This window comes from Osmia lignaria, chromosome 4 (genome assembly GCF_051020975.1).
Source record: "Osmia lignaria lignaria isolate PbOS001 chromosome 4, iyOsmLign1, whole genome shotgun sequence".
In the NCBI taxonomy this organism is placed as follows: Eukaryota; Metazoa; Arthropoda; class Insecta; order Hymenoptera; family Megachilidae; genus Osmia; species Osmia lignaria.
In genome coordinates, this window is record NC_135035.1 from 6,571,783 (window position 1) to 6,596,336 (window position 24,554).

Consider the following 24,554-nt stretch of genomic DNA (forward strand, 5'->3'; position numbering starts at 1 on the left):
AATTTAATAAACGCAGAAATTAAAATAAAGGTATATGTATGTTTAAAAGGTAGATCCGCCCCCATCGGCGGTCGCTGTAAGACTGACAATGGAAAGGGTTAAAAAGCAGAAGGCGTTCGTTTTCGAGGCATGAATTCAAGACCGCAAAGGCACGTCCAGTTTCGTTGAATCTGTAGTCACTACCTCACTGCAGCAGGAAATCAAAGAAAGAGTAACTTGGGTATCACTCTTCAGGAAGTGAATTCAAATGTGTTTAGTATTCGATAAAAAGTACAGCTTGTGAAATGTATATAAATGCTTTATTGTTACAAATAAATAGTTACAGTACAATATATAAATGTTGTTGCTTTAATTTCAATCGATTTTAAACATATTCACAATCCAAAACAAAAGAGTTAAAAGAAGAGATAAATATGTTCCATAAACAAATTTTATTCTTCATCTCCACATGTAGTATATTTAATTATTTATTTATATGACATTGTGGAAATGTATTAGAGTGTATTAAAACAATTAAAAAAAAAAAAAAAATTGAACGCCCCCGGGTGGGCTCGAACCACCAACCTTTCGGTTAACAGCCGAACGCGCTAGCCCATTGCGCCACGGAGGCATATGGGAGTCGCCTTCTCTCGAACAGTTAAATGTCGAATAACAAAATTTATTTTTTAAGTATTTTAAATTTATTTAAAATTCTATTTAATAGTATAAAAAACATTCTAATTTTATTTTTTAAGAACCTCAAATTTATTTGAAACCCCACCTAATAGTATAAAAAACATTAAAAGATTTATAATTATCAACTAGAGGTACGGTATTTAATATAATCAAAGATTACTGAAAATAAATCTATATTTCTTTACACCATCATTGTACATAAACCTAAGAAAAAAGTTCTCTTATTTGATAATAGTAATAAACACCTGCAGACTGCAATTAACTTCCGCCAGATATGCTTTCTAAGATGAAGAGACTAATCGAATGATTTAACGTTGATTCGTTTATAGCTGTGTAGCTGTGTGTAGCGGTGGAAGCATGGAATGATAGGTGCCATTCATGGAACCGCACCGACCGACAATTTGACCCTGAAGATAAGCACCAAGAAAAACTGTTACGCTGGTCGGTGTATGCGCAACCATCAGTGGTACACGTTGCGATTGAACTATCAGGTGTTTGTAATTGTTCGTCAACCTGTAAAAAACAAGAATTATTATTATTTATATGTTACCACTATGTACTGTGTTATAAAAAATTTTTATGTAATAAACGTACTTCATTACGAACGATTCTGGTTGATTCTCTGGTACCATTACACCTCTCTCATGATCCACGACTTTTTGATCTACAGTGACCACTATTCCTGAATCAGTATTAGCGATTTCCATTTCGTGTTCACCAACGAAGATCTTCACGTCCATCTTAGAATTCCTCACCAATTTTGTGGTAACAGCGAAACTCTTTTCTATGTGATTACCGACCAACAGTGTCCATTTGTCAGATGCATCGGATAGAATGGTGCCATTATCAAAGGTAAGGAGGACTTTCGGTAGGATGGTGCACATCTCTGTAAAAATCATTAAAATCCTTAACTTAATCCTTTGACTACGGCGGAATTTGAGACGTACCAGCCGTACCATACGATAGGAATTTAGTCGCACCCTACACCGAGAACGGCAAAGTTTTTCATTAGGCATGCATTTTTGAGAAAATAGATTGAAATAATCGAAACACTGAATTCCACTGCATTAAATCAATATAAGAGTTCAAACTAGTTTAAGCGCCCATGGGTGCCTACAGTATCACAAACGCAAATTTACTAAGCGCCTTTGGGCACCAACAGTAATCAAAGAGTTAACAATTTCTTACGAAGTAATTAAAAGCTTACTCATTTGATTGTTGAGGTATCTGTACAAAGCTGGAGTAGAGAAATGGGTGTTATCCATTAACCCGTTCCAGACTGGATGACCCCATGGTAATTGGGTTAAATGGTGTTGTTCTTGATCGGGTGTGATCAATGCTACATTGAGGAAATCTGACAGGACTGGAAATTCTAAGACCAAGTTTAAGTTTCTAGAATCCAATTGGCGCAAGGAAACGATACTGTGCATGTCTTGAAGCAAATGTAATATGGCTGGTAGTTGTGCCTAAATAACGAACAACAATTATTACCTGTGTAGTTAATGTGAAGAAATAAAAATCGATATCTACCTTCTTGGATGTTATTTCTACCAGATATTTCCTTAAAGTAGAATGCAATATGGCTTCGTGTACGCATTCCCAGGTCTTAGGAACATATGTACCCTCAGGATTTAATAACGGATTAGATATATGTTTCACGCAGCTACCATTTAGTTTATCATTTTGCAATTGTTTCCTCTGCTCTTCGGACTGTTCACCTTTCACAAATATCGTAAGGTCCATATCATCGTGCGCGCATTTGTCGTCTTTTGTTTGTCCCATGCTGAGCTTCATTTTCGTATAAACTTCCTTCTTGAAACTATCAATTTTTAATATGTCTGAGTCGATGACTGGATAATCCGTTTGTCCATCGAAGCATATCTAAAGGAACAGTAGATGTTAGAAAAATATTACATGTAGCACAAAGCGGTTTAACTTCATCCGGACTTCAGTTTCAAACCTTGAGAGCGCTCTTCTCTGGTCGTCCGCTGCGAGTGATTACAACTTTCATGGTGTTGTTCACGTGTCCTTGATTCATTCTTATATTAAGATTCGCGTCCCATCGTATTCGTTCGTTGTTACTGGCTGGTTTAGCGTCCATGGTTCCACGAACGTCGATTCTCTGGCTATTTAGAACGTGCATCTTATCAGTCTCGAAATTCTGTACGCTAATTTTGCCAGTTAAATCAACCTGGTTGTACAAGAAGAAACAATTAAGATACAATAATATCTATATCTATGTTCTGTGTAATAATTACTTCTTTAACTTACAGCTGAAGTAGGATAGACGATACTTGGCTCAACTTTAATCAGATTCGAGCAGGTTGCACCCTGTGAGTTGATCATATTGTTTGTCATCAGCTGACGGGTTGCCATGATCGTTTGCATCATCATCGTTTGCACCATCATATTCCTGCACCATAAAGAAGATTATCATTACCCTATCCCTTCATAGAATTTCTTAAAAATACCTACATGGTATTCTTGTTCCAGAATACTTCTCGCCATTCGCTGATGGGTGGAACAGGGGTGAGGTTGTTCTCGCAATGGTATACCACCATGGTGTACTGAAGACCAGTGTCCTGGGAATCCATAATGTTCTTATACGTTTTCTTGTCGACATTGTTGGTAATGACTTCGTATTGATGGCACTCGGGACAACTATTCTTCAGAGCGTTTGTCTCGTCATCGGTGACTGTCACGAAGCTCTTCGCTGAAGTCAACATTCCAGCAATAGAGAATTCTGTGGTGGGCAGCCTTGGCAGTGTTACTTTCACGCTGTTCGTTTCTGGGTAGTAAGAAACGCTCATGTCGATCGGTAGAACAAAATCGAGGGCCGCTGTTTTACGAACAGAGTGCCAAACATCGGCGATGGGGTTGTAGAGGGACATAGCGTGTTCACCGTGCTTCCAGCCTATGTATTTCATTTGCAATTTCAAGTTGACAGCGCTCGATTGTTCTGATAAAACAGCGTGGATCTTTAGGGAATCGATCCAGGGCATTTTCGTGAACAAAACAGTTGGCATTCCGAGATCGGTGGGTACGTGCATCTCGAAATGAGTGTCGTAAGTAACCTGTTCCCAATTGAAGTTATCCAGGTGCTTGTTAACCAGATTCTTCCAGTTTTTCAATTCGTCCAGCATCTTCTTCCAGTCCGCCTTATCGGCATGGAAGGTTGTAACAACGTTGTTGTTCAATGTTAAGAGCATGCATATGTCGATGTTATTGTTAACAGGTACAGTAGTGGATGCCTCGGACAACATTTTCTTCACGTTTTCGTTGGTAATTACGTCTACAGCCTGTCCGAGCACATTTTTCTTTAATTCCCTTATGATTTCGGATAAGCCTCCAACGTGCCAGTGGATCTATGATGAAGAAACGAAGATAAATAATGTACATAGGGTAAAGTAGGGTAAGTTCGCAAATGGGGCAAGAGCATATACCGATTATTTTTGTTATAATTTGAACGAAATTTTCATAGCTAATATGAGCCAGAGTAGCTGACATTTTATACAATTTCCTATCAAACTGAAAAGGGTATAGCAGGATAAGATGGACAAAAGTGCCCTTGAGCCGATTTTACTTCGAAATGCACCATTCGATAGCTTATCCTAAAAAACCATGGTACACCAAGTTTCAACCCTGTACCTCAACCGGGAGGGTAGTTACAGGGTAAGAAAGAAAAAGTAGTTTTTGCCTTATTTCTCCTATTTAACATTATGCAAAAAATCTGCAAAAATTCTAAAATATTCTAGACATGTTTCTTTATGATTGTGAATTTTTTTAGATTTTTCGGTTGCAAATCCTAGGCGTGAAAAATCAAAAACGCAAAAAATATACCGCGAAGTGTGTCCTCAGGAAACATTGGGGCGGATCGACGAAGAGAAACGCGAGACCCGTTCAAATTCGTTTTGTTACAAAAAACTATAGAATATTAATTCAAATGTTTAATTTAATTTCGAATTTATGAAGATTCTTTGGATTCGTTATTAGGAAGACGATCTATGACACCTAGGAACGCACAATGGTACATTTGCCACATTTATGTTGATTTAAATTAGTTACCATGACTTTTTGAGTCTATAAAATTCCAGTTTTCTATAAATTTATTATTTATAGAATTTTAATTAATAATTTTGTATAAAAAAAATTTTGAATGTTGAGGGACTCGAACGTACACCTAAAAAAACAGTGGTTATGAAGGAGTACACGTTACCACCTTCACCATGCTAGAGCATTTAACTATATCAATGTCAAATAAAAATTATTTGGTTTACTGTCGTCGAAATATAAAACATGAAACACTGAAACAAAATTTTATATCATTATTAAGAAAGTGATAATTAAAAAACAGCTTCTCAGAATCTGCATAATGAAACTCATAATGAACATTTAAAAATTCTTTGTTTCTTCTTTACAAAGAAAATTAAGGTCCTACTAATATGAATTGAACAGTAATAACTGTGCAATGTTAAGTATTTACATAGCAGATTGAAAATACACAGGTTTAAATCCCAACTTTACAAAAATCAGTCTGCACTTGCCCCACTTACTTAATTATAATTAAATTAGAATAATGGAATCAAGATACTCACTCCCCATTTGTTAGTAGGTCTGCGACCAAAAATCGAGAACTGCTCGAACGAACCGATTTCCGGAAGTCCGGTCAGTGTGTTGAGAATCAAAGAGGTCTTCCAAGCTTCGCCATAACCGAATTTCTCGTCCACGTAATCGAAATGAAGTTTGGTGGACAGTGGACCAGGCACGTGCCTCGTTCTTGTGAATTTTAAGATTTTCTTAGCCATTTCACGAACTGGCATCAGACAAGGGTCCACCGAGTTGGCGATTCCCTTGATGGTGCTCATATGATAGTTGTACAGGTGTTCGTTCTTCTCCTGCACCATGAACCAGTACATGTTCATGAAACGCGCGGTGTAAGGGAAATGATGCATCAACACATCGTAGGCAACGATTCTGAGCTCAACCGGAAGTTTGACATTGGCAAGGACCGGCCAGAGTAAATTGTGAGCGCGTTCCGGAAGATAGGCGATCACTTTCTTGACAGCGAAAATGGCTTGCAGACGAATTTGATGACCCTGACCGATTTGGACCTCGCCTTTGACGATCGGTTCCAAACGTTTCAAGATATCCTTTAGACAGACGTTCTTCATTGCCATCATGTACACCGTCTTCATCTCCTGCGATTGCTCATCTATGAAATTATCGTTAAACATTCGAAAGGTCCATCAACCTTCTATCGTTTGATGAAATAAGAAATGCAGCTACCTTCGATATGATCCATGAAATCATCCAACCATTTGTTCACAAGTGCATTCTTCACTTCGCCCTCTTCGTGCTTGAAGGTCTTGTGTATCAATGTAGCAAAGCATAGTATGCCAGCTTTTTTAGCTTCAAGGGAGTCTGAAAGACGGAGGAGAGGTTCCATCTGCAAAAGCAGATCTTGGGAAGGATGCTTCACGTGCATTGGAAGAACAGCCAGCATCGTGATGGCTTTTTGGGCTGAGATCATGTTCCTACGGATTACGTTTCGCACGAACAGGCAGGAAGCTGTGGTTCCTACATTCGGCACTGTTCCCAGGAAAATGTTTCTATAAAAAAATATTTATGTCAGGACGATATTGGATACATCAGTATCGATATTACGTACTTCATCGTGATTTGTTTGCTATCGGTGGCATCCTGAAATTCACCGAATATTTGCTCAAAGGATTGCAGGTTTAAGAAGCTCATCAGGTGCATGATCCTGTTGATTGTTTGACCGTATTTCCAGTCTGCTTGTTTCTCTTTAATCTGATTCTCTTTTAAATAATCGGCAGCTTCGTCCAACGTCTTTTTGACTTTGGGAACAATTTGATCCGGGTTCACGACGTGTCTACCATGAGTCACATCTATGTCAGCTCCTGGGACGTACTCTGACTTGGGTTCAGAGTAGGTGAAATTATGAATAATTGAAGCTTCGTTTAAATTATCTGACGATAACTGAACGTTGCTGTCCGGAACAACATCCTCAAGGATGAACGTTTGACTGCAAGAAACAAGTGCTTATTTAAATATAAGATAATTACACATCGAATGGTTGCAAACTTGAAACCCTTCTATTACTTTGACATAATGTAATGACCCTCGGAGTGGGACTGGAACGGTATGTAGTGAATGCTTCCATGAGCAATTAATTTTTTAATGAGGATCGCGTTGCCTTGGTTCTCGATTTCGAAGTCTCGTTTGCTGACACTGGTCGTGCCATTCTTTATGAAACAAAATAATTATTTTAACGTTAGCACAAGTAATTTGTCGCAAAACAATATTATATATACCTCCTCTGGTAAATGGCATTTCTCCGTCTCGACATGGCTATGCTTAAGATGAACGAAATGCGTGCAGTTCTCCGGTTCGTGCATCTTCGTGACCATGAAGACATTTTGCGCTGTGTCCTCCTCGTATTTCGGATGCACGTTGTAAGCTACCTGACAACTGCCATGGATGGTGTTCTAGTGGTAACAACCAAAGAGAACATTAACCAAAATCCAAGGATGTTCCCATCAGTCGTTACCTACCTCCTTACTGATGAAACTGTGCGGTACCATCGGGCTGGTCATTTGGATGTTGACCAGATCCAACTGCATAGCGGATGCAATGGCCTTTTTAATGTTCACCGACCATGTGCTCTCGTTATCCTTCACTTTTATACCTTGCAGCTGAAAATCATTTATATAAAAATTATCTTTCTAATTCATTCTCAAGACGACTTTTGACTTTAAGGTACTTACGCGTGCGTTTTCGTCATAGACGATCATGAAAGGATTCTGGATATCTTTAGCAGCATCTGGAATGGGTGAAACACTGCTGACAGGGTCGAAGTGCATCACGCGTCCATTGTACAGGCCATGCTTCACATCGGTCATGGCGACGAGGTAAGCGTTCCTCAGGGTTGGATCATTGCTGTGCTTCACTTTAAGACGACACTCGATGCCGAATTGAGACGCGGAATCAGCCGGTTGCAAGGCACCCGCCTTCATGTCGGCATTGTACTTGTACACCACCGCTTTTCCACGAGGAAAATGGGCTGGAATAATTATTTAATGAAGTTGCTGTCACAACAGCTCTTTTGGGATCATCTAATGTTTTATTTATCCAATTACCTGGCACGGCGGCGACAGCCGCCGCTATAATTCCCAATAGCACTGAAAAATAAGAGATTCTTTATCGTATTGTACATTTTGGATTTGAATTATAATTTTTCGTTTTGAGAATGGAAGAAAGGCGAGACTCGATTTCCTTTCCTCTTGCCACTTACCGATTAGGGTATTCATCATGTAACCCCTTGAAGACAGACTGGTAGCTGTACGGACCAGCATCCTCCTTTTATAAGGCGAGCAACCGGGTAAATACCGGTAGAAGAAGAAAGTGCAAGTGTAACGATAACCCCTCACCAAAGGGTGTTATGAACTGGCTGTACCGGTGTAATCAATGCAAAAGATAACCCGTTCGACCATCGTTGCAAACTTACTTTTACTACGTGAATGGAATATAAAAATACCTGACAACTTGCACTTCTCTCATCTTTTTTATAATAGCTGATAATTCGAAAGATTCGAAAGCATAATCGTGTTCTGTTCACTACGTTTTCATTCTTTTCCTCTTCGCTAATAAATTTAACAGCAGCGTACCGAATTTGCATAAAATACCGAGCGAAAGTGCACAGTAGTTTCAATGATGTTACAATGAGAAATAGATAAACAAGAGTATTATAACAAACGGTTCTGCGTATGAACTTTACTGCAATTCTCATTAAAATAATCTTCTTTTCGATAACACTGCAGTCCGATCAATTGTTCTATCGTTCGATCATGACCTTACAATATAATCAATGATAAGTCGGCTTTATTATTAATTTCTCTACAATAAAAAAGTGTGACAGAGTGATTGGAAACTTTCCTCGCGATTGCTTTTGTACATATAAATTATTGTGTTGCAAGCATTGTTGATTAACGGGTTTAATTAACTTTATCGTAAACGTTCAGAAAAAGCAACGAATCGGGAACGATTGCATGTTTACCATCATTCGCAACGATCAATGTTAATGTACAAACGCATGATACAACGATAACATTATTCAACATAAACAAATTAAAGTTATTTATATATTACCTACATCCCATTCGCGTGCACGTCCATTAAAATTCGATGAAATCGAATTTTTTATTTTCACCGATAAAGGTAGAATTAAGTAAATGTTATAAATTATTGCATCATTTTGTAAAATTGATAAACATATGAATATTTATAAGTCAAGGTTTACTGATTATACAAAAGTTAATTAATCGTCCAGCTGTATTTTCATTCAATAATTTAAAACAATAAGCTCGTTCTATAAGTTAAATTAGAATACAAAATGAGGAAATTACGTAGATACAATAATAAACATTGTATGTATATTTAGATTATTAAACTGAAAACAGGGTCCATCGACTATCATCCGAATATGTTTTTAACGTCAATTTGATAATGACAAGAATATTTGTTAGGTCAAGATGCTGACCGTGTTTTTCAGTGATACTTAATCATTTATTAAATAAAATACACAGTAATTACTATAAATATTTATAGAAATAAATTAATACTGTTTCCCCTGGAACATCATTGGGTATTTTTCATAAAATATTCTTTTAATTTTTCTAGCGCTTTGCTTCGATGAGAAATTTGATTCTTCACTTCTTTTGGTAATTCTGCATAAGTTTTATCGCCGTCCAGGGGTTGGAAACAGGGGTCCCAACCAAAGTCTCGTGGTCCTCGAGGACTCACGATGGTTCCTTGAGTTCGACCCTGAAACAATATTACCGGATCTTCCGGTTCTCCATTGCAATAAGCGAAGGTGCAAACCGCCTCCGCTGATTTATCTTCCCAACCGTGTAACATTTGGTAAAGACCTTCTGGTCCTAGTTTTTCTAAGAACCATTTGATGTAAGGTCCAGGCAAACCTTTCATCGAATTAAAACACAAACATGTGTCTTCAATGATTACTGGGCCTTTTATTAAATTAGCTGCTGCTTTACATTTGTTTCGACAAATATCATCGATTTCTCCCTGATATTCTGGAAGATCAATCTTTTGGCTGGTGATTTCTCGTGGAAAATTCTTCCCCAAGATGGCCACGAATTCCTCCAGCTTCTTTGCGTTTCCGGTTACAAACACTATTGGTTTCGACATACTATAAAAAAATTGTATTATATTATTAGAAAATTATTGAATGTAAATTTGAGAATTCTTTAAGAATTTAAAGAAAAAAGAATATCATTTTCTTTGTAATGTAAGTTGGCAAACCTGCTATAGGCAGCAGTGTGTAAAGAACATGGAAGATGTTGATGTTTTCTCAAATAAAATCAATTAAATTAATCTTAACAACTGTATATACACCCATTTTATTCTTAACAGCGCTGTATTTACCAGAACTGATTGGAAAACTGCAATGATCTTAATCAAAAATACCTTTCAATGATTTCAGCAAGCGGTGGGTCATTTGCGGAACAACGTGTTTACTCGGCAGTGCTGCAAACTTTAAGTTCCTATCCAACTTGGAAGGAAAATTATTTGCATAATTGTTTAAATGAAACTTAAGTCTTTATCTTTTTAATATCACTCTTCAAAATATAGAAATAAGGGAAGGGATTTCATGATGATCATGCAGAAGAATATGTTAGACTTTAAGTCCGTTGAAAAAATATTCTAACAATTATACTATAATTTATTAAGCTTTGTAGATATCATTATCAACTTTTGCTTCTTTTTTTAAAATAAATATATGATTTATAAATTTTTTCATTATTGTTTATTTTCATACGTTTTAAAGGGTCTTTTATGAATGACTATGGAATGACTCGGATGTTGTTTCTGCTGCAGCTACGTTCATTGGGGAGAGTTAAAGAATCTGCTCAAAAATGCCGAGTCAAGAGGTTGTAACTACGAAAGTAGTGGTTCACCCTTTGGTTTTACTAAGCGTGGTGGACCATTTTAATCGCATGGGAAAAATTGGTAATCAAAAAAGAGTTGTAGGTGTTCTTTTGGGATGCTGGAGAGCCAAAGGTGTCCTAGACGTGTCAAACAGTTTTGCAGGTTAGAATCACTATGCCACTTTCTATCGCTTTCTTTTCAAATTACTGTACTTTCCAGTACGAAATTCTTGAATTAAATAAAAACTTTAATTTAATCATTATTATTTCTTGTTTACAGTGCCCTTTGATGAGGATGATAAGGATAAAAGTGTGTGGTTTCTTGATCATGATTACCTAGAAAATATGTATGGAATGTTTAAAAAGGTTAATGGTAAGCACTACTGATCCTGATAAACTGAATTAAATAAATGAAACTTGGTCTTAACATTTGATCTCATTTTAGCCCGTGAGAAAGTGGTAGGATGGTATCATACTGGACCTAAACTACATCAAAATGATGTTGCAATTAATGAACTCATTAGGAGATATTGTCCTAACTCAGTTTTGGTCATCATTGATGCCAAACCTAAGGACCTTGGTCTTCCAACAGAAGCATATCAAGCTGTTGAAGAAGTTCATGATGTAAGAATCATGGTTTGCTTAACATTCTATTAATTTTTGGATCCTGTATTATAATCATCATGGTATTGTTTATAGGATGGTTCACCAACATCAAAAACTTTTGAGCATATCCCTAGTGAAATTGGTGCGGAGGAAGCAGAGGAAGTAGGTGTAGAACATTTACTAAGGGATATTAAGGATACCACTGTTGGTACTTTAAGTCAGAGAATTACAAACCAGTTACTTGGTTTGAAAGGTCTACACGAACAAATTAGGGAAATTAGAGATTATTTGCTTCAAGTCGGTAGTGGTAAATTGCCCATAAATCATCAAATTGTATATCAACTTCAGGACATTTTTAACTTACTACCTGATATGACACAATCTAGTTTTGTCGATTCGCTGTACGTGAAAACAAACGATCAAATGTTAGTCGTATATCTCGCGGCGCTCGTTAGATCAATAGTGGCTTTACATAATTTGATTAATAATAAATTAACAAACCGTGATGCTGAAAAAAAGGAAACAGATAAGAAAGAGACGAAAAAAGATGAGAAGAAAGAAGAGGAGAAAAAGGATGAGAAAGAAAAGGCAAAAGCTAAAAGTCAGTGAATAAAGTGAAATTAAGACTTATTTGTGTGATTGAGACTGTTAATCTTGCAAAAGTTCACGAAACTTATAAAGTTTGTTTATACATGTACAAATGTATTTTGTGCTATCAGATGGTCTGCATTTCAAGTTAACACCAAAAAAAAAAAAAAATAAACACTGATAATCTTATTCTCAATGTGTTCCAACACAGTAAGAATTTAAAAAGGGTACATTAGATGAAGGGTATGATAGTGGGAATGCAGTTACAATATTTCCATATATAAAGATCTAGTAAACACATTGCACAATTATCACAAATTTTAGTGTAAAGTAATTTTTACATGGCATAACACAGTAATTGTGTTTACTGATAATCGTTCCCTCCTATCGTTAGGAATGAGCAACTGCTTCAAACTACCCGTAACTTTTATATAATGTATCGTCATCGATAATAATTTGGTGATTTTTATCTAAATCAAGCATTGTTCAGTAATCATTCACGGTTCACTTGAATGTATCAAAATTTTCTAAAGAACATCGAGGATACCACATAAGATTCTCAATAACGTATACATTTTTAGATATTACAGACATATTTTCTAAAGAACTTAAGCTTTCATAAATAATACACTACGTTATTAATAAAAACAACAAAAAACTTGATCATTGAATTCATGATTTTATTTATTTTTCATTGCCACACGAAGGATCTATGAAAATGGAAATTAATTGCTCCTTATTGATCGTGCATTTCTTTGTAATTTACGGATATTTGGGTGCAGTGGGAGCTTTTTTTAGTTAAGGGGAAGTTTAAGATGAGAAATCAATCGCCATTTGCTTTTGGTTTGGGGAGAATTCAGAAAAAACCCTAAGAGAGACGAGAAGAGCCTAATCTACGACCTCTTGTCTTCACACACGGAAAGGCAAATGATGAATTACTTCTTCTTCTGCACTTCTGTTTAACTAAAAATATCCTAAATTGCACATTAATTTGCAAACTTGTTCTAATCAATAGATCACTTGACTCATCTTCCATGAAGTACTTACAGAATGCCTTAGTTCTTCTTTCTAAAAAATGAATGGAGTAAGAAGAATTTAAGTATTACTTATTTAATAAATTAATTATTGAAAACACTTAATCATCCATGTTTTTTCTTTTATACTACAGTGTACAAAATAAGACACATTTGACCCAATAAAGTCCATCGACGCGCACTTGTCTTCGCACCTTCGCTGTAAGCAATACCTACAAAGGGTTCTAAATTCGTGTCATTGTAATGCTGAAAGTACCAATTGAACGAATTGTCTTCGATGACTTCTGCATTTTCGTTCGAAGATCCGTCTTTCTCGAAGTTCTTCTCTTCGTCTTTCACGTTTCGTTGAACAGCTTCAGCCACGGACTTCTGTTTCTCGTCTTCAGCAGAGAGACCGATACGTGGCGAAGGAACCTTCGTGATCGTTGGCTTACCTAATGGACGCAAATTTGGTACTGAAGAAGGTACCTGACCTCCTGGAACCAGAAACGCTGAAAGAGCTGATGCTTCTGTTTCTCGGGGCAATTGAGACGTCGAAGATTTTTTTTTATTCTCTAAGAAGGATGAATGAAAAGGTGATCGTTCTGTTACAACGCTACTAGAATCATCTGTATTTATACCCATGGATTCGTTTCGAGGATCTATGGTGGAAGTTTCTTGCAATTCAACTGCCTCGGAATCCCAAAACCTATTTTTCTCATTTTTCATCACATTCGTGGATGATTCTATAACCAAATCATCTTTCGTAGTCTCCAGCATGGTTCCAGGGGTGGTCCACACTATTCTACTCGCGACTTCTTGAGACTTCTCTTCCACTTTAATTGATTTTTTATTCGCCTCCGAAGGGTCATCATCATGAATCTCTAAAGACACTGTTGTTTCGTTTGCTTCTTGAGGAGATTCATCAGCTGCAGTGCTGGAATCTAACGTTCTCGTTGAATTTATGGAAGAAGTACTGTGGAAGAAAATTAAACCATAGTTACATGCCTTATAATCTCTAAAGTCATTTTCCATTCATTTACCTGCTTTTTTTAACTCCAGACATTTGCCATCGAGAATCAGGCTGATTAGCTGCCACCGTGGACAATTCTTCCCTCTCTTTAATTTCCACCTTGGGTCTGTTTGTCCTAGGATGAGTCCTTTCAACCTTCACCACAGTACCATTTCCATTTTTCCATCGCTTCCGTTCCTCCTGCGTGATATTAGAATTCTGACCTCTCAAAGTTTCATTTTTATTAACCTGCCTTTCGTAAGTTAATCTTGGATCAGGGATCGGCACGAAACCACCCTGTCCTCGAGGCAGAGGAACAAAACCACCCCTATGGATCTCTGGTTCCGTGGGTGGAAACGTTCTATACCGTCCTCTTCCGGGTCTTTCGGAATACTTCCTCTCCGATTTCCTCCCCGAATTTCCCCAAAGATTAAAATTCAAACTAGGCAAAGGCACACCGAAGAAGGTGAAACCGGAACTACTAGGGGAAGGAGGCATCAGAGGGTTCTTTTTTATCGGAATGGTACCGTTCGTTTGTAACTGAACTTTCTCTGTTGTTTGGGTCATTTGTACAATTTCTGGTGGTATAGTAATCGCGGTTTGCGTGGACGTTGATACATTCATCGTTTCTTCAGGATACTCATCGAGGTAATCAAAATCCTGAGGGTTGGGAGGATTCTCCACGGATGGCTCTTTTAGGTTCAAGCGAAGTGGTACCATTTCTGTTGCTCCATATACTGAGAATGTTTTTATTAATTATTTGAAGTATTAAAAATGTACTGATCGAAGGTTTCTTTACTTACTGGAAGAAGAGACAGGGTAAGGTGCAGAATCGATCAGCTCAGCCTCGCAGCCAGGGTGAATCGGATCGATCTGTCGTTCTCTTTGACAATCCTGACGAGACAATCGAATTTCTTTGAACAAAGATCCATCGGCACACCTTGGACCCTCGGAGGATGCCTGCTGCAGCCACCCTCGCAACCATAACATTCCGCAAGAGCACGAAAGTGGATTTCCTTTTTGCGAATAGAGTCAAAATTAATTAACTGACAAGGGGAGCTACCCAGGTGTTACACTCACTTAGAACGCGCCTATATCCACTTTGGGGGGCAGGCGGGTAATTATTTAAAAGATATTAACAATTACAGTTAGCTACTCCTTACATTCTGAGATATAACAAACATACACATCCAACTCGCAAAGAGATCCACAGTTCAAATCCTTGATTCTCAACATTTTTTTTTTCTATTCATGATAATTTGTATCTTTTTGAATAACTATTGCCTAAAAAAAAAAAAGAAAAAACGGGAATCCAGGATTTGAACCGAGGACCTTTAGATTATGAGTCATGTACTTAACCACGGAGCCGATCTGTGACTTGCAATTTCAAGGTCCTTGATTCAAATCCTTGGTTCCCAAATAAATTTTTTTTTCATGACAATTTTTATGTAATAGTTATTCAAAGAGAGACAAATTATCATTAAAAAAAAAAAGAAATGTTAAGAATCAAGGATTTAAACCGTGGATCTCTAGATTGCGAGTTGTATGTGTGAGTCTGTCATACTTCACAATGTAAGTAATAACTAACTTTAATTATTAATATTTTTTAAACAATTAGTCGTCTGTCCACAAAACGGGGTATAGGCGTGTTCAGCTCGACCAGCTCTACAAGCTGACAAAGTTTCATTAATAAGTGAGTGTAACACTTGGGTAGTTCTCCTTATGAGAAAAATTAAGAAATGTTTCTCTTCTCCTGTTTGAAATTTTCTAAAAGAAAGTGAAATTGATTACCATCGATGTCCAAGACAGCGATGTTCGATCGCAATCTTTTGAACGCCGTTTCCGATACGGAAGCCATTCGATTGCTCCTCAAACTGAGAACCCGAAGTCTTGGCATCTGATCGAAAGGCGAGCCTTGAATGGCGCAGATCCGATTGTTGTCCATCTGGGATAAAAACGAGGGAAACCTATATGTAAAACGATCCGCTATCTTTTTAATTAACGATGCAGCTATACGAATAATTGCTCTGCTAGCATAACGAGTGGCCTCGCACCACGGTTCGTGGAGAAGTTTCACTCTCGACGAGAAAGTATTCCTCGTTATTACTAAATACCATCCCCCCCACCGCGGTCTGTTTCATTTTTTCGTTCCACGTTCGCGTTTAATGCGATCATTACGAAAAACAGACTTTTTATCGCGATTCTTCCATTCAGTTTCATTTTCAAAAATAAAATAATAGAATATCCATCAATCAAAATTTCGATTTCATTTACTTAACAACTCATTTAGCAATTATTTTACTTACTTTCAATTCAACCAACCACTCCATGGATGCCAAACTATTACTGGACACCCTGGACAGTCTATTGTTGCTCAAATCCAGAACCTCCAAGGAACGCAAGCTCTCGAGTCCCACGTAATCCAACGCTGGCAAGTGATTATGACTCAGATTCAGGAAGAGAAGGTGAGGCACGTTAATGAATGCGTTGCTCGCAATTTCCTGGATCCGATTTTCCTGAATTTCCGCGCTTTGAAGTAATGGTAGCTCGGTGAAAGCCCCGCTAGGAATTATCTGTACATTTCCAAGAATCATACACGTTTGATCATTTAGAAAATAAAAACTAACGAATATAACTACCTGTAATCGGTTCTTTCCGAGTCGAATGGCTTGAAGTTCCGGTAGAGCTCTGATAGCATTCCTCTCGATGATTCTCAAGTCGTTATTCTCCAGATCGATCAGCGTTAATCGTGGCAAACCATCGAACGCACCCTCCCGTAGCTCGCGGATACGATTCCTCACGAGTTTCAGCTCGAGCAAGGCCGACAAGCTGCTCAGCGTTTCCGGCGACAGGATGTTCAGCTTGTTGAAGCTCAGGTCTAGTACCTGAAGAGCTGTTAAGCCGTGCAACGATCCGGGTAACTCGGTCAAAGTGTTGTGCGACGCGTACAGTTCACGAAGGTCCCTGCAATTAACGTCGTTTCCTACATTTGACAACGCGTCGTTAACAGAAACAATGATTTCCGATCTGTCGTAATCGTGTCACCTAAAGAGATCGATAAACCAGGTACCCTTAATTCTCTGCAAAGCGACATTTAAACGACGAACATTTTATTTTCAGTTCTTGTAAATCTTCACAAAATCACCGACACGCCAGAATGGTAGAAGGGGACATTCAACGCGAGCCAGGCACTTTCTAGGTACCATTTTCTGGTGATGCAATCGAATAACCACGAGTGAAACTTCTTTTCTACTTGCGTGCTAATGTACGAAAAAGAGCTCTTCTTAAACTTTCAAAACAATATATTCAACGAATATTCCTTACCTGGTGTTGGAAAAGGTCACGTGAGGTATCTGGGCAAGATTATTCCTACTAAGATCCAGCCTCTGCAATCTAACGTTTTCCTGAAAGATATCCGGTCGGAGAACCTCCAAACGATTGCCCCGCAGACTTAAATCCATCAAGGACCTAAGTGGTTTGAAGCTTCTTCCATGAATAGTCACCAGTCTGTTGTACCTCAGATCCAATTGTTCCAATCTGGACAATCCATCGAACGCTCCATCCTCCAGAATTCGCAGAGAGTTATAACCAAAGTTCAATTTCCTCAGATTTGGTAAATCGGCCAGGCTACCCGGTGGTATCCTCTCGATTCCATTCGCGCTGAGATCCAACGATCTTAGAACAGGTAGATCAAGATCTTGAGAGGATAGAGCTGGTAGAACTACTATACGATTCATAGGCATGTACAAGTGTTCTATGTTTCCTGGTAGACCAGGGACTATCTCCAGCATTCGATTCCAACCGACGTCCAATTCGTAGAGATTGTTCAAATGATGGAACGTTAGGGGATGAAGAACGGAGAGCGCGTTTCCGGAGAGGTTCACGTGTTCCAGGGCTGGAGTAGCCAGGAAGGAATCAGGTTCTATGAGACCAACCGCGTTTCCGCTTAGATCTAAGCGTCTCAGACTTGGGAGGTTGGCTAAGAGACGAGGTTCTACGTGGCGGAAGTAATTCTCTGATAGATCCAGGCCCTGGAATGGCAAAACCGAAAGGGTGAAACTGGGGGCCTTTTCCCTAAAAAAGCATCGGAGTACTTACTTTCAATGCTGGCAAATTCCAGAACGGCGCCTCCAATAAATTCGACAAAGAATTATTCTTTAATCTAAGTTCCCTAAGAGCGGGCATCGCGGTGAAGGTCTCCCTCTGCAGAAAGGCTACTCTGTTGTGATCAAGGTGAAGCCTCTCCAAAGTGAGATGACCCCTCAGCGCTCCGAATGGTATCTCCTCGATTTGATTGTAACTAACGTCGAGGAATTTCAACCTGGGCAGAGCTTCCATTATGGATCTCAGCTCAGCCACGTGACTGAGGTCGTTGTTAATCAACCACATCTCCTCCAGGCTGTTTCCAGGTCGGCGAGGGAAAAATTCCGGATGCACGCGGTGTATTAGATTGTGATTAAGATCCAGGGTCTTCAAGGCTGGCATTCTTTGAAACGCTCCGGCGAACACCTCGGTGATATGATTCCTCGACAAATAGATACGAGTCAGGACCGGTAGATCCATGAAGGCTCCTTCGTTCAGGCGATTGATACGATTTCGATCGAGCCGTATCACCGAAAGCGAAGGCAGGTCCACGCAGGCTCGACCGATCATTCCAGCATCCACTATCGAGTTCCCGACCACAGAAATTTCCTTCAGTTCCGGTAGATCTATGAACGCTCGAGGATGAACCCAATGGACACCGCAGTCGGTGATATTAATCAATTCTAACCGAGGTAGCGCCCTGAAGAGACCTGCCTCCAGACGTATCAGACGTGGACTGCCAAACACGTGAAGCTGTTCCAAACCGGGCAAATCCCGAAAATTTCTTGGCGCCAACTCCAGCAAAGCTGGGGAATTAATCTGCAGGTAACGAAGTTTCGGAAGCCCAGAGAATTTGGGCAGTTTCTTCATCACTCTGCTCTGCAAGGTAACAGCCTCGAGACCTTGAAGATTCTCCAGACTGTCTATCGGCAGGGAGCGTAAATCTGGTTCCACGATGAATAATTCTAACAGGGAATCGTGGAGACCTTCTAACCATCCGGGGGACACCCTTTCCAGACGATTATTCCGGAGCATCAGACGAAGAACGCGCAAAGTGGCGAAGACTTTGCCAGGTAGACTAGGTAGATTATTGTTCTCCAGGATCAATTCGTCTACAGGTCGATCCAGATAATGGCTAACTGCTTTTAAACCTTCGAGGACTTTTGGTAACTCGCTATGACTGCACCTAATAGAAGAGACTAGAAATCAGTGTTTGAGATCTTTGACTTTTTTTTGAAATTCGAGACACTTGCCATATTTGAATCTCCATGTCACGAGTGGAACATCTGCAAGGTAGAATCCTCTCCTGAGCAGGACAACCGTACTCTGAACTAAGCTGGCCGCTGGTACCGATCGGAAACAGTACCAGAAACCAGCTGGTCAAGAGGAGGCCTCCAACCCCCACTGATTCAACCATCGCGCATTTGGACCTTGGTCTAAGACCTCGAACACCTGTTCCCCATTTTCTGCAACAATTATTTCATCTACAAATTACACGTACGAGATGTGTTTCAATTTGTAAAACATGTGTCAGTTTAATTATGAACGTGGGTATTAGATGTTGAAGTCCTTGCATATTATGGTGTTTCTTTGAGTAAACCATGAAGACACGTGTATCTATGTGATGGTTACACGTCACGGTCGTAGACGACAAAATTAATGCTTCGTACCGTAAGCTAAAGACCGCTAGGACAATTTTCCCCGTAATAATTACCGTCGCCTCAGGCTCCAAGGCTCGATGAAAGCTTCATGTATTAATTTCAAGTATGAATTGTTGATTCATTTTGAAATTTTAAACATTCTAAATATTGAAACACGAAGTATCAGACGAAGCCAAGTGAAATGAATCAGCGAAGAAGAGGAAAGTCTTTTTACTCTATCAGATAGAACGAAAACAAAGGTGTTCCTCGGAGGATGGTGTCACGGGTGACCACGTGTGTTTCGTAACCCATCTTCCGTAAGTAAGAACAATCGGACTGGCCTGGAAATTCAGTCGAACATAAAGAATGTCGATATCCTGTAATCGTTAATGAAAGAAATTTAATAGAATCTTACGCGTGTATTGCTCTAAAGTGTACACGTTTAAGGGGACGCATCGAAATCAAGGAATACAGGTCGCTGCACTCACGTGACTGCATTTGCATCGCGTTGAACCAGTTTGCTCGATTGTTAGCAAATCGTTCAGTGAACTTTCAAATTGGCCTATTCGATTCTGTTCGAAATCAAAACGGATCTTTGCGTGATTCCAGGCAATTCTATAAAAGGATCGACATAATCGTTTGTCCGTGCACATTTGTTAACTGCAGTTTTCACAATGTGCATAGGTGCAGCGATGTTTCTATTGTGTCCACCGTGATCGAAACACCGTCGATCGTGTTTAATTTCAATAAAAAACGATACACGATACTTTTCTATAAAATCTACCCGGAATTTAATTACACGAAATTATGCAACTATGATCGTATTTGCATTTGGGTTGGAAAGTAACACCTTCACTTCTATAAAATTTTATAAAACTTGGAATTCTGTTTCACCAAATTGGAAAAATGTGTTGCAATATTGTTAGATTATTTTTCCATCCACCCTTGATGAGTAAAAGGGTTGACGATACTTTTTTGTATAACAAAGTCACCAATACCTTCATGTGTTTTATGCCTCGTTGACAGTCTCCACTTAGTCTTGGATCAAAATGAAACACCACAATGTTTGTTCACGAAAATCGAGCAACAATTCGTCACGCTAAGAATGTTGGTCGAAGGAAACGATAAAGAGACCGTGTTCTCGTTTACGAGCACTCACTGGCTAAATACACGAAGAAGTTTTATGGCAAAGCGTGCCGATGCGCAAAGTCGCGAGGGAAGAAGATGACTGTGGCGTGGGTGATGGCGAGCGGGACGAAAAAAGGATTGCGAAGTGCTGTGTCCAACCACCGTGAACACACGCTTCCAGGAAATTCTTCCCTTTCCACCGAATCTATCCGTTCAAATAAATCGGCGACGATGACAGATTTTTAACTCGAGAAATTCTTTTGGAACGCAAAATTTCTAGAAAAGAAGATTTTACATATATTAACCCTGGAATGGCGAGGGTTGAAGAACTCGTGGTATTTTTTTCGACTACTCTAATTCGAGATTCTTTGATCTTAAATCCTGGAAAATTCTGAGTGAAATTAGTATTTCTAAGAATCAAAAGAAATGTTGGGAAACTATCAAGAATTGCAGGGCAAATATTTAACTATGAGCCTAGACGAGGAATAAAAATCTAATTTTGAAATCTATCGGTTCAAAAGTAGTAAGTTCAATGCGATAAAATATTTTAATTGGCTTCCAAAAGAGCTAAAAAACCTTAAAGATTAGCCAAAGACATATTAAAATAAATTAAGTGAATGGATAAGAAACAGCAATTTATGTTAAATGAATATGGACAAAATTGTTTAATTAAGAGTCTATGTAAATGTTGGAATTTTTGAATATAGTTTACTCTAATATGTTGTATTAAACACACACAGTGTAACAATCAAAATCTTGGTTTTTAAGTATAAAATTAGTATGTACATTACCAGACCTATGTGCAGGTGCATTTACCTCTATAGGATGAAAGTTATGTAACATTTTTGGTATAATAAATAAATTTAAATTAAAAAAACGGAGTATAATAATTGCACCCTCTACAATATAAAATATTTTCACTTTGAAATCAAATTTCACCTGCACCACTGTTCTTCGACTTACATCGATGATGATGATTTCCATCATTTTTCCAAGAACGTGCAGTTAAATATGTTCCAGTCCAGATGACACGAGTTCCGTCTCTCGTTATCCGCTTTTTTCGAGATGCAGAAAACGCGCATTAGACAACGAACGGTACTAACAAAATGCCAACTTGTTACACCTCGGAAAGGCTAATTAAACCGCGAAGAAAAAAAAGAAGAAAACTCGTGTAATCGTCGCAAGATAATGAACCAACAAAGAGGAAAATTTTTAATCTTTAATTTATACATCAGCTTGTGTTATTTGGATCTTGTTGTTTCTCATAGCCAAGGCAAAATGTCAATAACAGGTTTCATAGTCAGGGCAAAGTACTGGATTAAAGATAAAAAAAAAAGTTTTGTCAATTAATATTCATACCCAAAAGGTTCTACAAATTTTGCATACACGTTTAATCATATGAATAATAAATGTCACCTTTCTCTACAAAAATAGTATCCAAATAACGGTATAAAAACGGGCGATTCAATCCATTGAAACAATCTAATACGTAACAATATTTGATATTACACCACACAGTGAAACAGGTTTTGAGTGTCTGAGATAGCGATGCAAACGAATAGAAATTTTCTCCGAAATTAAAATACCATCGCATGGATCTACACGTGTTCGTTACAGACAGATTCATCATTAAGTTGAAGGTCCTGCATTTATTCCCGCACATACACAAGACGGAGAGGAAATCTGTGTTGTAACTGGTTTTCAGAATCATTCTATACCACCATACTATAATATCCTAGAATAATGTCAGGCTATACCAGTTGTTTATCGACGCTGTGGCGTGAAAGGTTCGATTGATTTTTCTATTGATCCACGACAAACGATCGCGATCTTTCTCTGCAATATTTCCATTCGAAAATTTCGATAATTCAATTTTAAATAATCGAAAAAGAAAATCGTTTTTCCATCTAATTAAAGATGTGGTGTAAAAATATTCCTCAAATTTCGCGACGATGTTCGAGAAGCATTTTAAAAAATTACTATACGACGAACGAACGTTCTTGCCGGGAAACGACGGAAAATAGCGAGAGATCACCGAGGATACTTATCACGGGTAAGCGCATACACTTTCGAAAAATTAGATAGAATTTCTTTTTTTGAAACTACTTACTTCTGTTTTCTCAAACTATTATCCTATTAACGATAAATAAACACGATCTTTTCCTAGTTACTTAACATGGAAATGTAATATTCATTATTTTCCTGGCTTAACTAAAAAACATACCTGTGATTATTCAATGAATAATTATCAGTTATTTAATCATCAATAGCACGTGTTTATATTGTAATGTTCTTCTTGCAAGGTGGTCTTGGACAATTGGGTACCGAGTGCGCGAAACTCCTTCGAAAAAACTATGGAAACGAAAATGTGATACTTTCTGATATAATTAAACCGACCGAAGAAAGTCCATCCAATGGACCTTTCATTTTTGCGGATATTCTTGATTTCAAGGGTCTCCAAAAAATCGTGGTCAATTATAGAATCGATTGGCTGATCCACTTCAGTGCTCTCCTTAGTGCTGTTGGTGAACAGAACGTTCCTCTTGCTGTGAGAGTCAACATAGAAGGTAAAATAGATTTTAATTAATTAATTAACACGTTGATTATCATAGCGGATCATCCGAGTAAATTTTTTAATTTTCTTTCTGAAATCACTCTCGAGTGAAACGGAGTATTCTGACGAGTGAATTTGTCGTTAAAATAATTACATCTTTACCGCCAGTCATGAAAGAAAGTGCGTTAGAGAAAGTGGCTTTCAGTTACCTTCGAAGAAAATGTTACAGTGAAGATAGTATACAATGTAATTTAAGTAATTTTTTCATCAGGGATGCATAACGTTATTGAATTGGCAAGACAGTATAAATTGAGAATATTTATCCCATCGACGATTGGAGCATTTGGTCCAGATTCACCAAGGAATCCCACCCCGAATGTGACCATTCAACGACCACGAACAATTTATGGTGTTAGTAAAGTACACGCTGAACTGTTAGGCGAATACTATCATCACAGATTCGGTCTTGATTTCCGGTGTCTCCGATTTCCGGGGGTAATTAGCAACGACCCACCGGGTGGTGGTACCACAGGTATTCTATCACGATTCTTTAGTGAAATTTTACATCTTCTTGCATTGAAAAATGGAGGTCGTTCCATTGATGATTAGAATAACTGCATAATACCATCGTTCTTCAAGGACAATAGTATTAGTAAATTGTTGATCACGAGCCGTGAGATCGTTTCTTGCGTTTCCCTTAACTCCTGATCCGTAAATCTTCGAGTAACAGACTGGACAATAAAATAAAAGTTGTATTAACATTCTAATTGTATTTTCCTCTCCAGATTACGCAGTCGCTGTTTTCCACGAAGGTTTGCTTAATAAGAAATACGAGTGTTATTTGGAACCTTACACGAGATTGCCGATGATATACATAGAGGACTGTCTATCTGCGCTTTTTCAGTTTTTAAACGCACCAGACGAACAATTGCAGCGAAGAGTTTATAATGTCACTGCGATGAGCTTCACTCCTGAAGAATTGTTCAATGAACTGAAGAAATACGTTCCTGATCTGAAGATCACGTACAAACCAGATGGGCGGCAGTATATTGGTCAGTTAATAATACAGTATAAAAATATTAATTATGTATGAAATAATACCTTATTGTTTAATCTTTAGCTGATAATTGGCCACAAGTGTTCGATGACAGCGAGGCACGACGAGATTGGGGATGGAAACATAAATACGATTTAGAAAAAGTTGTGGAATCAATGGTACGCGATGTTAAGACGAACTCTTTTAGTAGACGATCATTAAAAGAAGTCAATAGTTATGTATAATGCGCA

At 38.3% G+C, this 24,554-nt stretch overlaps 5 protein-coding genes and 1 non-coding gene across 7 annotated transcripts; 2 read left to right on the forward strand and 4 right to left on the reverse strand.

Moving 5' to 3' along the window:
- Positions 1-536: 536 nt before the first annotated feature.
- On the reverse strand, positions 537-610 carry TRNAN-GUU (transfer RNA asparagine (anticodon GUU)). Its single transcript has one exon. It is a non-coding gene; the product is annotated as a tRNA-Asn (tRNA).
- Positions 611-831: 221 nt separating this feature from the next.
- On the reverse strand, positions 832-8,110 carry Vhdl (larval-specific very high density lipoprotein). Its single transcript, XM_034322751.2, has 16 exons — positions 7,991-8,110; positions 7,836-7,877; positions 7,464-7,759; positions 7,251-7,391; positions 7,011-7,184; positions 6,799-6,941; positions 6,344-6,721; positions 5,962-6,284; positions 5,271-5,887; positions 3,151-4,040; positions 2,947-3,088; positions 2,636-2,866; positions 2,206-2,556; positions 1,883-2,141; positions 1,270-1,561; positions 832-1,188 (listed from the first exon to the last, which is right to left on the reverse strand). The coding sequence occupies exons 1-16, from the start codon at positions 8,049-8,051 to the stop codon at positions 999-1,001; spliced, it is 4,530 nt and encodes a 1,509-aa protein (XP_034178642.2). The 5' UTR covers positions 8,052-8,110; the 3' UTR covers positions 832-998.
- A 916-nt stretch (positions 8,111-9,026) lies between these two features.
- On the reverse strand, positions 9,027-10,366 carry LOC117603519 (inosine triphosphate pyrophosphatase). 2 transcript variants are annotated; one of them, XM_034322759.2, is made up of 2 exons: positions 10,018-10,164; positions 9,027-9,904 (listed from the first exon to the last, which is right to left on the reverse strand). In XM_034322759.2, the coding sequence occupies exon 2, from the start codon at positions 9,901-9,903 to the stop codon at positions 9,334-9,336; it is 570 nt and encodes a 189-aa protein (XP_034178650.1). In that variant the 5' UTR covers position 9,904; positions 10,018-10,164; the 3' UTR covers positions 9,027-9,333. The 2 variants fall into 2 exon arrangements, with proteins under 2 accessions (XP_034178650.1, XP_034178649.1); XM_034322758.2 differs by lacking the exon at positions 10,018-10,164 and adding an exon at positions 10,183-10,366 and having other exon boundaries at positions 9,039-9,904.
- Positions 10,367-10,551: 185 nt separating this feature from the next.
- Rpn8 (regulatory particle non-ATPase 8) lies at positions 10,552-12,012 on the forward strand. Its single transcript, XM_034322757.2, has 4 exons — positions 10,552-10,806; positions 10,924-11,016; positions 11,089-11,267; positions 11,343-12,012. Exons 1-4 carry the CDS (start codon positions 10,632-10,634, stop codon positions 11,856-11,858), a joined length of 963 nt encoding a protein of 320 aa, XP_034178648.1. The 5' UTR covers positions 10,552-10,631; the 3' UTR covers positions 11,859-12,012.
- On the reverse strand, positions 11,917-22,111 carry atk (artichoke). Its single transcript, XM_076688188.1, has 10 exons — positions 20,584-22,111; positions 19,199-19,411; positions 17,961-19,131; positions 17,187-17,893; positions 16,502-16,826; positions 16,169-16,435; positions 15,654-15,807; positions 14,666-14,878; positions 13,894-14,599; positions 11,917-13,826 (listed from the first exon to the last, which is right to left on the reverse strand). The coding sequence occupies exons 2-10, from the start codon at positions 19,360-19,362 to the stop codon at positions 12,995-12,997; spliced, it is 4,539 nt and encodes a 1,512-aa protein (XP_076544303.1). The 5' UTR covers positions 19,363-19,411; positions 20,584-22,111; the 3' UTR covers positions 11,917-12,994.
- Positions 22,112-22,476: 365 nt separating this feature from the next.
- On the forward strand, positions 22,477-24,548 carry Tdh (L-threonine dehydrogenase). Its single transcript, XM_034322756.2, has 5 exons — positions 22,477-22,766; positions 23,017-23,280; positions 23,539-23,799; positions 24,053-24,319; positions 24,388-24,548. Exons 1-5 carry the CDS (start codon positions 22,631-22,633, stop codon positions 24,546-24,548), a joined length of 1,089 nt encoding a protein of 362 aa, XP_034178647.1. The 5' UTR covers positions 22,477-22,630.
- Positions 24,549-24,554: the final 6 nt, after the last annotated feature.

What these genes read in the sequence shown, in the direction of transcription:
- Rpn8 (XM_034322757.2), top strand. Translation starts at nt 10,632, where the DNA reads ATGCCGAGTCAAGAGGTTGTAACTACGAAAGTAGTGGTTCACCCTTTG. An exon ending in CGTGTCAAACAGTTTTGCAG is followed by an intron (nt 10,807 to 10,923) that starts GTTAGAATCACT and finishes TCTTGTTTACAG; the next exon opens with TGCCCTTTGATGAGGATGAT. An exon ending in CTGTTGAAGAAGTTCATGAT is followed by an intron (nt 11,268 to 11,342) that starts GTAAGAATCATG and finishes TATTGTTTATAG; the next exon opens with GATGGTTCACCAACATCAAA.
- Tdh (XM_034322756.2), top strand. Translation starts at nt 22,631, where the DNA reads ATGTGGTGTAAAAATATTCCTCAAATTTCGCGACGATGTTCGAGAAGC. An exon ending in TGTGAGAGTCAACATAGAAG is followed by an intron (nt 23,281 to 23,538) that starts GTAAAATAGATT and finishes TTTTTTCATCAG; the next exon opens with GGATGCATAACGTTATTGAA. An exon ending in AGATGGGCGGCAGTATATTG is followed by an intron (nt 24,320 to 24,387) that starts GTCAGTTAATAA and finishes TTTAATCTTTAG; the next exon opens with CTGATAATTGGCCACAAGTG.
- Vhdl (XM_034322751.2), bottom strand. Translation starts at nt 8,051, where the DNA reads ATGCTGGTCCGTACAGCTACCAGTCTGTCTTCAAGGGGTTACATGATG. An exon ending in GGCTGTCGCCGCCGTGCCAG is followed by an intron (nt 7,760 to 7,835) that starts GTAATTGGATAA and finishes TAATTATTCCAG; the next exon opens with CCCATTTTCCTCGTGGAAAA. An exon ending in ACAGTTTCATCAGTAAGGAG is followed by an intron (nt 7,185 to 7,250) that starts GTAGGTAACGAC and finishes TGTTACCACTAG; the next exon opens with AACACCATCCATGGCAGTTG.
- LOC117603519 (XM_034322759.2), bottom strand. Translation starts at nt 9,903, where the DNA reads ATGTCGAAACCAATAGTGTTTGTAACCGGAAACGCAAAGAAGCTGGAG.
- atk (XM_076688188.1), bottom strand. Translation starts at nt 19,362, where the DNA reads ATGGTTGAATCAGTGGGGGTTGGAGGCCTCCTCTTGACCAGCTGGTTT. An exon ending in GTGACCTTTTCCAACACCAG is followed by an intron (nt 16,827 to 17,186) that starts GTAAGGAATATT and finishes CGTTAATTGCAG; the next exon opens with GGACCTTCGTGAACTGTACG. An exon ending in TTACCCTGTCTCTTCTTCCA is followed by an intron (nt 14,600 to 14,665) that starts GTAAGTAAAGAA and finishes AAACATTCTCAG; the next exon opens with TATATGGAGCAACAGAAATG.